The 14,341-nt window shown below is 28.9% G+C and overlaps 1 protein-coding gene across 2 annotated transcripts; it reads right to left on the reverse strand.

Annotated features, from left to right (window-relative positions):
* Positions 1-2,344: 2,344 nt before the first annotated feature.
* On the reverse strand, positions 2,345-14,060 carry LOC130667811 (uncharacterized). Of its 2 annotated transcripts, none has more exons than XM_057469666.1 (9): positions 13,845-14,060; positions 9,462-9,805; positions 9,100-9,382; positions 8,892-8,957; positions 8,626-8,829; positions 7,359-7,668; positions 6,606-6,818; positions 5,977-6,183; positions 2,345-5,186 (listed from the first exon to the last, which is right to left on the reverse strand). In XM_057469666.1, the coding sequence occupies exons 1-9, from the start codon at positions 13,929-13,931 to the stop codon at positions 4,963-4,965; spliced, it is 1,938 nt and encodes a 645-aa protein (XP_057325649.1). In that variant the 5' UTR covers positions 13,932-14,060; the 3' UTR covers positions 2,345-4,962. The 2 variants fall into 2 exon arrangements, with proteins under 2 accessions (XP_057325649.1, XP_057325650.1); XM_057469667.1 differs by lacking the exon at positions 13,845-14,060 and adding an exon at positions 10,939-11,068.
* Between the last annotated feature and the right edge of the window lie 281 nt (positions 14,061-14,341).

Raw genomic sequence — 14,341 nt, forward strand, 5'->3', positions numbered from 1 at the left:
GAAAATTTTTCAAAGATTTTTAACTTCCCGCTAAAAAAATTGTTAATTTTCAAAAATTCGGGAAGTTATTGGTTTCACCCCGATTTTCGAAAATCGAGTTTTTATCAGATGTTGACGTTTTGAGATCCTAGGAAACTATTCTGACTATTTTCAGAAGGATGTCCAAGTGGTGTGTGTGTGTGTGTGTGTGTGTGTGTGTAGATGTAAACGCTTCATATCTTTTTAATGAATTGACCGATTAAAATGGTTGAGGTGGCAATTAAAAGAGTTTGTTGGCCGTCAAATTTTTTCAAAATTTCAAATCGATCTATCAACGGGACTCTAAGATATAGAAGAAATACAAAAAAAAAAAATTTTTTTTCCGTTTTTTTCAAATTTTTCAGAAATGGCTCGATCGATCAATTTCTAAAATCTAATCAGCACTAGAATTCAATAAAACGCGTCGATTCCCGCCTCAACCATCGAAATCGGTTGATTCGTTCGCGAGATATCGTGGGAGAAAAAAATGTTAAAAAACGGTTTTTTTCGAAAACAATGGCATACAAACGTATTATCGAGCTCGAAAATGTATTTACGACAAAGTTTTCGAACTCGAAGGAGCTCGAAAACAGCGGGAAGTTTTAGGGTTGGCCCGCAGGGTCAACCGATAGACAGATTTTTTTTTTATAATTTATTGTTTAAAAAAAATCCAAAAATTAATGAGTGTGAATGTAGCAGACATAAGACAAATTTCAAATTATAAATAAAAAAAATATAAAAATAAAAAAAATGTATACATACTCATTTTTAAATTCTATAAATGTGCATTTTTTACTTTAATTAAATTTTTATTTAATTCACTTATTTCAAAATTTAAAAAATTAACAATTGTCAGTTCCATCCAAATTCAACTCTGTCTCTATTCTCCATGATACATATATATCAATCTTACCATTAAATTTAAATATCACTTAGGATACTGCCCTAATAGCATAGTTTGCTCTAACAAAAGTTTACTTACAAAAGTTCCTTGAATTTTTCTTTAAATCTCCGTCAACTTCGGACTTTTCCGTTTTTTACTACAATTTGCATATGCAACTTCTTCTACTATTTCACGTAAATTTACTATACCCGAATTAGAATGCAAATCCACTTCAAAAGTTGACTAGAAAAAAGCTGTCGTCAATTTTCAGACAAATGTTATCTTAATTTATTGTTAATTTGACTTGAAAAATTGTTAAGTATTTTTTTACCGTAAAGTTGTAGACAATTTTATGTATAAATTTGCTTACCTTCTGAAATGGTAAGAACGAACGTTACCAACTTATTGTTACTAGTAAAAGATTGCCTCTAAATCGAGCAAAAGTTAACCGCAAATTTTTCTTTCCAACTTTTACTGTCAAATTGTTGGCAAATTCGGGCATGCAACTTCAACGGCAGTGTGACGACTTTACTCCAAACTTCTCTGCTCAGTGCCATCTTTATTCAAAAATTAGATCCGTCGTCACCATTTTAGACTGTAACTTTACTCAGTTCTTTCTCTACTCAGGAACAACTGTATTCAATGACAACTTTACTCAATGACTCAGTCGATAAAAGAGCAAGCGTCGGTTATAAAGGAATGTCTGCAATCTACAAATTACCAAACGGCGCTATGTTGATATTCTGAAATCATCTTAATGTTAGATAGAGATAAAATTTGAATATATTCATGTGTAAATTTACGCAAATAATAAAACTTTTAATTTAATTATAAACTTATGTTAAACATATAATTAGCATACTAATTTTAAATGATAAAATTAATTAAAATTAATTAATAAAATTTAGAATCCATGTTTTATAGAAATACTCAGTAATTAATTTATTATAGATAATCAAATCTTGTAAATGTCTGTATTCATTAATAATTGAAATAATTTATTTTTCAATTACGTGTAAATACAAAACACTTTAAAATAATTATATATTTTTATTTATTAATTAATCCGTTGATTGCGTACATTGTTCTGAATCTAAACCATTGCATCAAAACTTAATATATTATTATTATATTATATTATTTTATAATATAATAATAATAATAATAATAATAATAATAATAATAATAATAATAATAATAATAATAATAATAATAATAATAATAATGATTATGATAGTAATTAATTTCAAGCTGTATCAAATTAAAAAACCACTTAATTACATTGGCAGCAATAAATAAAATGAAAATTTTTAGATTAACGAAATCAATATTTATTAAATTTTTTATTTAATAATAAGTCATACAAATAACAATGAAAAAGTAAGAAACATTATAAATTAGTAATTTAAATAACGAAGATGATGATATGGTAGACATGGCTGTTACATATGTTGATTTACAGAAATGTAGTATTGTAATGAACATTTTTCACGTGTGCATATCGTCATTTATTAATTACTTATTTATTCATCATTAAGTTAATGAATAAATCGTTTAAAGAAAAAATTTTTTTAATTTTTTACGAAAAATAAAAAAAAAAAAGACAATAGATATTAAGGGCATTCTCTGGCAGTGCCCCACACTTTTTAAAAATATGCAATGACTTTCAACTGTCATAACCGTATTAAAATTTTATTAATCAATTAAAAAAAAATTTTAATTTTAATTGAAAAAAGGACAACGTAGTCGTAGTCGTAATTTCGTTGCGATATAGAATTTAGAAAAAATTACTTACAATTGATATCAATTGGGAGTTAAACGAAAATTGTTGAATAAATTTTAGCCAACAAAATTTAAAAATTCGAATTATAAAATTGACAGGACGATTTTACGAAAATTTATTTAACGAATTTTGTTTAACTCCTAATTGATATCAAGTGTAAATAATTTTTTATTAAATCTATATCTCAGCGACATTACAACTACGTTGCCCTTTTTTCATTTAATGCTTTAATTTTTTTTTAATTAATTGATAAAAATTTGATACGCTTACAACAGTTGAAAGTCATTAAAAATTTTTAAAAAGTGGGGGCACTGTCTGAGAATGGCCTTAAAATACTAGAATCTAAAAAATTCCAAAAGAATTCGTTGTTTTGAACTTATAAACTTAAGACATTACAGAAATTTGACGAATTTTTTTTTTAATTAAAAAATAACAGAATTTTTTTTCATATTTTAATATCATTTTATTTTTTCTTGTACATTTATGTAAACAAATTTTTATAACCATCCCAAAATTTAAAAATAAGAATATAATCATGTGATACAGGTCACCCTCAACTACTCCTTAGGTCACCCTGATCAGTCAAATTACATACGTTTTTTAACAGGAATTAAAAAAAAAAATTTTCATTTGATATTAAAAAACTAGAAACTAACAAATTCCAGAAGAATTTGTTGCATTAAACTTACAAATTTAAGACATTTTAGAAATTTGAGTATTTGTATTTAAATTAAAAAATAACAAAATTTTCGGCAGGATTTAAGGTCAATCTCAGACATTGCCCCTCACTTCTTACAAATTTGTAATTACTCAACTGTCATCAACATATAAAAATTTTATTAATTAATTAAAAAAAATTAAAGCATTAAATCAAAAAAGGGCAACGTAGTTGTAATGTCGCTGAGATATAGATTAAAAAAAAATAACTTACAGTTGATATCAATCGGCACTTGAACATAATTCGTGAAATAAATTTAAGTAAAATCTTCATGTCGATTTTACAATTCGAATTTGAAAGTTTTTTACATAAAAATTGAGTCAACGAGTTTTGTAGAACTCCTAATTGATAACAACTGTAAGTAATTTCTTTTTTAGTTAAATCAATATCTCGACGAAATCGCTACTAAGTTGTCCTTTGTTCAATTACGATTTCAATTTTTTTGAAAAATATTAATTAAATTTTAATTCGATAATGCCGGTTGAAAGTCATTTCATATTTTTAAGAAGTGAGGGGCACAATGTATGAGAATCTCCTTAATTTCATATATTCTTACTTAACGTTTATATTTTATATTAAAAAAATATTTTTTAAAACTTTTGGTTATTGAAAAATATTCAAAAACGTTAGCCTAAACTTTTACATGAACATATTTTAATATAAACCCCAGCTATTACAAAAATGATTAATAAAAACCCCGTATTGCTAGCGTCATTTATTATCTTAGACTTAATCTAATTTTTGATAAATTTTTTTTTAAAATTATTTTCTTTTTATTTATTTACATTTTTGCTTTTACGTATTTATCATTTTATTTTTTTTTTATCTACGATATGGTAAATCGATAGTAATTGTAAAATTTGCGACAGTGCAAATATTAAAAAACAAAAATTGATAAAACAAAAATGTTGCCAACAGATACTTTAAACGTCGAAAATCTTTATGACACGGCTCGAGTACTCTCGACACTAGACTGGGCCAAAAAAATTGACTATTTTTTTCTCTAAGCTATATAGAGAATATTATTCAGAATGACAAAAAAAAATAGTCATTTTTTTTGGCCCAGTCTACTCGACACACCTTCATTTAAATCTCTTATTGGATCTTGAAGGTTTAAGTTTTCAATGTTGAAACGTAATTCTTACTTAACATTTATATTTTATGTTAATAAAATATTTTTTTAAACTTTTACACAAACATATTTTAACATAAATAAAATAAAAATGTTGCAAACAGATACTTTAAACGTCGAAAATTTTTATGACGCGGCTCGAGTACTCTCGACACTAGACTGGGCCAAAAAAATTTACTATTTTTTTTTTCTAAGCTATATCGAGAATATTATTCAGAATGACAAAAAAAAATAGTCAATTTTTTTGGCCCAGTCTACTCGTACCACCTTCATTTAAATCTCTTATTGGATCTTGAAGGTTTAAGTTTGCAATGTTGAAACCTAATTCTTACTTAACATTTATATTTTATATTAAAAAAATATTTTTAAAAAATTTAACACAAACATATTTTAATATAAATAAAATAAATATATTGCAAACAGATACTTTAAACGTCGAAAATTTTTATGACGCGGCTCGAGTACTCTCGACACACCGGACACTGAAGAGATTCATTTGAATCGGACGAGAAAATGGTGTCTAAGCACTGCTGACACACGCAACGGTGCCCACAGTTATTGAATGCAGCAATAGCTGGGTTGCAATAACAATAGCAACAACGGCCACCAGTACCTGGCTCTGCAGACACGTTGACACCAGATGATTCACTTCCTGAAATAAAAGTATCAGTGATTAAAAGAGGAACCATAAAAAATGGCAATAAAAAAATTTAATATTGCCTACTCTTGATTATTCGATGTTAAAAATGTATAAGTTAAAATATTTAATAAGAAATTTTATGATTTAAATAAATTCAAAATACTCTGGTTACAAAAATTAAGGGATAATAAAAAAATTTCAAATTTTTTAGTAATTTTCAACAGTTTGTAACTCGAAGGAAAATGGTCGTACAATAAAAACAAAAAGTTTAACTGTACCTTCAAGTGTCTATTGTTTTCTGATCTGGGTCTTAAAATTTTTTTTTCATTATGCACGGTTCCGGAGCAATCAAAAATCAATTATAATTATCGAAAAGAATTTATTGAAGCTCGAAGACCGTTTTTAAGACGAGCAAAAATTTGGTAAATTTCTTTTTCGATAGTTTTCTTAGGATTACTCCGGAACTGCACATAATAAAAAAAATTAAAGATCAGATCATAAAACTAGACACTTGAAGCTACAATTTGCCTTTTTTGATTTTGTCGTTTGACCATTTTGCTTCGAGTTACAACCTGTTAAAAATCACTTTAAATTTGAAATTTTTTTAATATAACTTAATTTTTATACCTAGTGTATAATTGAAAATTTTTTAAATTTTAAACTGTTACAATTCAATTCCCGGATACTTTTCGAAATTCCCGGTTTTCCCGGTTCGTGGCCACCCTGTTTTAATTCCCTGACATTTCCAGGTTTTTTAGAAATGTAGCCACCATGTTAAAAGTTCATATTAAAAAAATATTACCTGCGCCTTCATTCGATCGGACAAGTAATGTCTCGCTACTGTTGCTTCGCGATGGTCCCGCCACGGGTTCAGACGATTCGTTGTCAGCCATCAAGGCCCCAATAGATCTCCGTAAAACTTGATTTGTTGGTCTAATGACACCAACGCGATTAATACCTTGGACTGGATCTAACAAATCACTTACACGGGAAACGGTTATATTGGACCCTGAAGAAGCAAAAAAAAATGTATACATTAGAAATTATTTGTAACTAATAAAATTGTCTACAAAAATGATTCAATGACATTTTGTGATAATTCAGTTAGTTGCGGCGGGAAAGTAAAAAAATTTCAAAATTGACTACACTGTTAAAAAAGCGGTGTTAAAAATGGACTCGTTTTAACTCCGCCCGGTGTAAAAATGAAACTACACCGGTGTAGGAGGAGTAATATACCGGTGTTAAAAATACCGGTGTTAAAGCGGGGTAACCGGTGTAAAAGCCGAGTAAAACCGGTGTAAAAGCAGGGAACCGGTGTAAAGGCGAAGTAATACCGGTGTAAAAGCGGAGTGATACCGGTGTAAAAGCGGGGTGAATTTTTTAAAATCAATCTAATATGTTATATATATACACGTTTATAAAAACACTTACGAGTTTCACTTGCTACAGCCAACGTAACCAGCTCCAATTGGTAAATATCAATGGCACTTCCGAGAAATTCGTCAACTGAAATTCTGGAGCGTTGCAGATTTCGCTGCAACGCTTCAATGCGATTGTTGGTGAAATCGTCAGCAACTGGGTGTTGATTAGCTTGCAGTCGATGAATTTCCTGCAGGCCACTGTTGAGCGTACGACTAATACACGCTGGAAAAAGAAAAACATATGAAATAACCGAGTAGAAAAAAAAAAAAAAAAAAAAATTGAAATGAAATATATTCAGACTTATCCCGTGTAAAAAAAATTGTTAAGAAAAGGTCAAAAAAGTGTTGACTATTCTAAACTTCAAAACGTGACACAACTACGAACTTTTTTTGAACGCTTTTTAAACTTTTAAAAATTCAAGAGAAATATCAATAAATATCCTCACATTATTAAGATATGCTGAAACGAAAAACGTTCAGAAATAATTCAAAATCAGTTTTTTCTGAACGTATTTTGCACTGAAAAATGTTAATTCGTAGTATCATGTCAAATGTTTTTTTCTGTGTGTTTTCAGAAGTTTGAAAATTGTTTAAAATAAGTTCGTCATTGTGTCAAGTTTTGAAGTTTAGAATAGTCAACACTTTTTTGTGCCCTTTTTTCAACAATTTTTTTTTACACGGGATATGGAAAATTTTTGATTACGGTTTTTAAAAATAATGACTGAATTCCCAAAATACTATATAATATAATAAATTTGCTTACACAATAAAATAAAAAACGATGGTCGATCTTTGACACATTGCCGCAGTAGACGATGGGTATATTCTTCGGTAACGTTGGTTAGTCGGATCGGTCCACTTTGCCGGAGAAATTCATCCATACGGATAACATGGCGGAGATAGATGGAAATGTTCGGGTAATCCTCTTCGATTAGTGATGCAGTTTCAGTGATGAGATCAACCGCTTCGTGTCGGAATCTGATGGGTACCAAGGGTAGTGCCCAGGATTGCCGGAGGACTTGGTCGTTTAAACGAAAGGGTAGCTGGTTAAAGCACCAATAACGCGTAAAGTTCTGCAACATGAATTATAATTATAAGGACAACAGAATTAAATTCATTGCTAACTACAAATTATTACGCGATCGAAGATAGATATAATCAACTCGTAATTTCACAATCTCGAATAACTTTCAAAATTGAGACGAAAAATGAAACAGTTACAAAATTAGTTAGTGGGAGGGATCTTTCTGTAATTTAAGATGAGATTCAAAATAAAGCGATAAAGTATCAGATATGCCAGGGTCCAACCGAGCGAAAAAGAATTTATTTTTACGGATAGCAAGCCCGCAAATCAATCTTGAACTGTCAAAGTAAACTATGTAGAATAATATGTTTCTTTGGATACAGAAAAAAAGGATTTAAAGAGTAAGGAAAAAATTTTGTGAAGCCAGAATAAAATTTTTGCGCCAAGAAATTTTTTCTAGTCCGAAACAAATTTTCGTATTTGATGCGATTTTTTATCACAAATTTTTTTTTGCGTAAATTGATAAAAAATTCAAATAGCCGGCAGAGAATATAATTATCACACGGTCTGGGATGTTTTACTGCATCTCTAAAGCATAGAATGCACCGTATAAAAGTCAGAGGTTGCAGAAATTATATCTCCGGCCATCGATCTAGTGCGAATAGATTTTAAATCTTCAGTTTAAATGAAAATTAATAGCAAAAAAAAAGTATTCACCGAAAAAAATTATTTTCACACGATCTGTAATAAGTCACAGAGCACATAATAAAAATATAGTGAAAGTTTCTCGTGCATTATTTTCCTAACACAAATTCTAAACAGAAAAAAAAACGAATTTCTTTGCGCAAGAAATTTTTTCTGGTTCTAAGATTATTTTGTAGTTTTTTATTAATAATGCAAAAAATTTCTGGGGGCAAGTGAAAATTTTCTTGGGGCGAGTAAAAATTTATTGTACTAAAAAATCCACTTTTTTTGGTATAAATCTATGATTAATGTAAAATCTTACCCTCATCACTTGCATCCACGTCGGTCTTATGTGGCAAAACGGAAAGCTCTCTCTTACAGAGCTTACCAGAGAACATTCCAAACTGGGCACGACAAGCCGAAGATTATCACATAACTGAGGCACACGATTTTTTATGAAGTCAAAAATCGCACGGTATAGTTCGGTGGAGCGATGGGTGCACAGGCATAATATTACCGGAATAGTCTGAAATAAAAATGTACAATGTAAGTAAAAAGACCATTTTTTTTTAGCAGTGATTAACTTACGGAGTTTTCACGACGAATCAGTACCATCAGTAAGTGGTTTAGCATCCGCGGAGCTCTTGGAGCTAACTGCAATGAAACGAATAATTCAAATAAGCAACAAATATTTTAGTTTGAAAAATTTATTCTAAATCGCATATTATGATCGAAATGGAAAGTAAACACGATAGTAGTGAATAAAAATAAAAAAAAAAAAGAAAGTAAAGCTTACTTCATCAGATGTATCAAGATAAATGACATTTTCCCTGTTCAACTCCCGTAGCATTTCGTTGTTTGCAAAAAGATATGCTGAGGAATTATCTATTCCGTTAATGCTCCCTTGATAAATTGCATTAGTAGGGCGGTAATTGTTCAGCATTGCCGCCATTTCTGAGAGGTTTCTTGGAACTTGAGGTTTACCACCACGTGTTCGTCTTACTCCAGCTGTTATTAGAGAAAGATCAGCATTTCGAGCCATGAAGTTTGACGGTATCAATGGTTCTCTCTCTCGGACGCTATTATGAGGAAATAAAAATGAAATAAGAAAAAAAAATCCAATAACCAAAAAAAAGTTTTCTTAACGTTTATATTTACTTTTGTCTTTGTGAGCCACTTGGTCCTTGTGAACCACTTGGTCCTTGTGAACCACTTGGTCCTTGTGAACCACTTGGTCCTTGTGAGCCACTCGGTCCTTCTCTTTCTGGACTTTCATTGTCAAGTAAGTTTAGCACGGCATCATGCCCGACATGATTCCCCATTGGGGTAATGCGCGTATCGTTCCAGATCCACAAACGTGCGGGACAATTATGAGAATCTCTGAATGTGCACCGGTATTTTTTTACTATTGCATTTCGATAGTAGCAGATGAAGATTTGATCTTCATAGACAATATTGTCACCGTCCTCTTCCGGGTCTACGTTTTCAACGGGATCCATTATCTATAGTAAAATAAAAAATATATTGCGTTAAGGCTGTTATCAGACAGTGCCCTCGCTTTTTAAAAATTTTCAATGACTCCTGTCATGAACGTATGAAAATTAGATCAATAAATAAAAAAAAATCAAAACATAAACTGAAAAAAAGGACAACGTAGTTGTGAATTCGCTGAGATATAAATTTGAAAAAAATTACTTGCCGTCGATATCAATTAGAAGTAAAGCATAATTTGTTCAATAAATTTCAGTTAAATATTCATGTCAACTTTGTAAATCGGATTTCGAAAATTTGTAGGCTTAAATTTATTCAACAAACGTCGTTTATCTCGTAATGGATAACAACAGTAAGTAATTTTTTTTTTTTAATTCTATATCTCGGTGAAATTGCAACTACGTTGTCCTATTTTCAATTAATGCTTTAATTTTTTTTTATATAACTGATTGTTAAAATTCAGATACGCTGATGACAGTTTAAAGTCATTGAAAATTTTTAAAGTACACTGATAGTAGGATTTTTTAGCATTTAAAAAAATTTCTTAACATTTTAGAAATCATTTCTTAGACATAATTTTTATGATACTGAAATAAGCCGATGTCAAATAATTATCGGATTTTTATAAAAACGATAAATTAAAAAAAAAAAAAATCATTTGTAAAATTTACAACTATAGTTTTAATAATTTTTCGAAAAGATTTATTAAATGTCCAGAAATAATATATTTAATAGTAAAAAATTTTCGATCGTAAGGCACAATCTGATGCTTCGCATCATGAGTCGTACAATAGTTGTTAAAGAAAAAAAAATTAATGACCCTGAAGTTTGTAGACAATGAAAAATTTCCGAATTTTTTTTTTTCAAAAAATAAATTTAAAGAAATAAAAAAATTCACTTGTACTAAATTAAAAACAAAACTACAGGTTCAATTTTTTTATGTATTTTTTGTTTGATAATTTATCGTTTTATAATAATTCTAAAAATTATTAGACGCTGGCTAATTTTAGTATCATACACACTATGTCTCAGAAAGAATTTCTAAAATATTTAAAAATCTTTTTAACTGCTAAAAAATCTTTTTATCTGAGTGTAAATTCAGGCTTTATTTTAAAAAAAAAATTTTTTTCACTCTGTTAATCACCAGTAATTAATAACTTTATAATAATTTTATAATAATTTATAAAAATAACTTTATAATAATTTTTTTAATAGCTTTGACCGAGACGCTGTATCAATGGCAAAGTACGAAGTACGACTGACTTGTAGAACCGTATATTGTATGTTTCCCGGCAAATATACTACGCATTATATTTCGCGCAGGTCGTTCGAGAGTACGATTGGACAATTTAATCGTTGATATAAAGTGGGGTTTGCAGCTGACAATGTGATTGGTTACCAGAAGAAGAGTACTACTGAGGTACACCCTAACACTCATTTCAGAACCACAAGATATATATATATATATATATATATATATATATATATATATATGTGTGTGTGTGTTATAGATTGGAATTAATGCTTCATTTCTATTTTTTTTTTCAACAATTAAAATAGATAAATTGTTGAAATAATAATAATTATATTTTTTGCGAGATGACCCTGCCTTCTTTGTTGAAATTCCTTAGATCATCGAATTATCAATTAAATTGTAAATGAATGAGAGATTAATTGGTAAGTTGATGGTAAAAAAAAAATTTTTTTCTGTTAACAATTAGCGTTTCTAAATATTAATGATAAAATACATAAATAAATATTAGTAATAATAATTAATATAAATTAAAATTCATTTTAACAATTATAAAATTATTATATTATATATATCATAAAAAGTATGTAACTGTGATATTTACAAAACCCTCATTATAGATAGATAGATTTTTTTTTTAGTTTTTTATTGATTTCTCCGAAACGACTCGAACGATCGACTTCAAAATCTAATCAGCTCTAGAACTTAATAAAACGCGTCGATTGCCGCCTCAACCATCAAAATCGGTTATAATTCGTTCGCGAGATATCGTGAGAGAAAGAAATGCTAAAAAACGGTTTTTTTTCGACAACAATGGCATACAAAAGTATTTTCGAGCTCGAAGAGCTCGAAAATGTAATCAGAATTTTTTCGAGCTCAAGGAGGTCGGAAACAGCGGGAAGTTTTGGGGCTGGCCCGCAGGGTCAACCGATAGACCGATTTTGTTATTTCAATTCTTTGTTAAATTATTATTTTCATAACAATATAAAACAACAACTGCAAGATATATTAAATTTAATTTTTTTTTATAAATTCATAATCAATTCAAATAAAATAGTCATATTATATACTATATTTCTCAGAATTAATGTAGTTTTGTACTTTTTACATAGCTAAGCGGCAGAATTATTGATGTATAAATAAAAAACCAAAAAAGTAAAAAAAAAAAAAAAAATATACTGAATACTTCATTTCTTTAAAATGCCGCGAATACAAAGTGACTAAATTCTGTTTAATATAAACAAGTGAACGCCTGTACTAATTCTCACTGACCGACAGATATCCTCAACAAAAGAGAAAATCGTGTGTAAATAAAAGCATCATATATATATTTTTATATTTCACGGAACGGCGTACAACAAAAGAAAAAAATCAATAGTTTTATATGTAAGTAACATGAAATAATAAGATACTACACAAGAAAAGTAATTACTAAAATATTAAAATATTTTTAAAAAATGCATCTATATTTTTTTTTTAATTTCTACATGTGCATATTTTTAGTTTTTATATTCTTTTTTTTTTAACTTCCCGCTAAGAAAATTGCAAATTTTCAAAAAAAGGAAAGTTATTGGTTTCGGTCCGATTTTTGAAAATCGAGTTTTCATCAGATGTCGACGTTTTGAGGTCCTATAGGAAACTATTCTGACTATTCCCGGATGGACGTCCGCGTGTGTGTGTGTGTGTGTGAACTTTTCTTTGTCCGACGATATCTTTGGAAGGAATGAACCGATTTGAACGTTCTTGGTGGCAATCGAAAGAGCTCACCAAAACTTAGAATTGACTAGCTTTTGGGGTAGATCGGTCATGTAGTTTACGAGTTATACGAAGAATAAAAATAAAATTTTTTATTTGTTTTTGGTTTTTTGCGTATAACTTATAAACCGCTCGTCCGGTTCGCCTCAAAATGTAATCAGTTTTAAGTCTTGTTGAGCCCTTTCGATTGCCAGTAAGAACGTTCAAATCGGTTCATTCGTTCGAAAGATATCGTCGGACAAAAATTATAATTTTTCAGTGAAGGTACATTTGACCGTCCTATAAAATCTTAGAGCTCGAAGAGCTCAAAAATTTACAAGTACTAATGTTTCCGAGCTCCCTGAGCTCGAAAATAGCGGGAAGTTATGGGGCTGGCCCGCAAGGTCAGGCGGTTTTCAGATTTTTTTTTTTTTTTGTAATTGATTTGTTTAAAAAAATACCAAAAATTTCAAATTGTCTGCTAACTTCAGGATCATAAATAAATGAGCGTTATGATCTAATTACTAACTAAATTAATTACGAACTAAAATTTTGGCTAATTTTATTTTTCTTTCGTAATATGAGAAAATAAATAAAAACTAGTAAAATTAATACTAGCAATTCCGTAGAACGGCTATTCGAAGGAAGAGAAAAGAGAGAAAAAAAAAGTTAATTTTTGTTTCTATTTATATCTTACTCAAATGATCATACTGTTGTCATTCTTCCACCAAATGTTTAAACTTTTCAAAAATTAAAAAATTCTAGTTTACCATAAAATACAAATTTGTATGTTTCTTATCATTCGTATTTGTAAAAATATATATATATATATATATATATATATATATATATATATATATATATATATATATATTAGGGTGTGCCAAAAAAATTAGTTGTAATTTTTTGTCATAAAAATTATTAAAAAAAAAAACGCCTTAAAGAGTTGAAGTGAGCGACTAATGGTACTGAGTGGGTATAGGGGCTTTTACCTTATGTATAAATGAATGTTTATGAAAATAAAATTTCAAATTGTTGGAGAAAAAGTTCAATGTTTCACTCACCCTGATCCAATGCAAGCAATCCAATCTTGGTGGTTGATGTAGACATCTTTCTGGGTGAACGTGACGTCCTTCGGTTTCCGGCCACATTGCATTTCATTTTAATTAATATACTTAATAATTCACACTTTTTTATTTAGTTATTTACTTCTTTTCAAACAAACTTATTATAAATTTAAATTTTCCCGGGTATCTGGTAGACGCCACAGTGCCCCGGGGCGACGGGACCGAACACAACACTAATATCAATATATATATATATATATATATATATATATATATAGATGAGTGTGAATGTAGCAGACATCAGACAAATTTTAAATTATAAATAAATAAAGTAAATAATTAATAAAATTAAATTAAATAAAATACGCATATTAATTTTTAAATTAATAAGTACATTTTTTATAAATATTTTTTTGTCAATCATTTACTCTATTTATAATTTTAAATTTGTCTAATGTCTGCTACACTTACACTCATATATATAGTTACAATTC

The sequence above is a fragment of the Microplitis mediator genome, chromosome 5, assembly GCF_029852145.1.
Source record: "Microplitis mediator isolate UGA2020A chromosome 5, iyMicMedi2.1, whole genome shotgun sequence".
NCBI classification, from domain to species: Eukaryota; Metazoa; Arthropoda; class Insecta; order Hymenoptera; family Braconidae; genus Microplitis; species Microplitis mediator.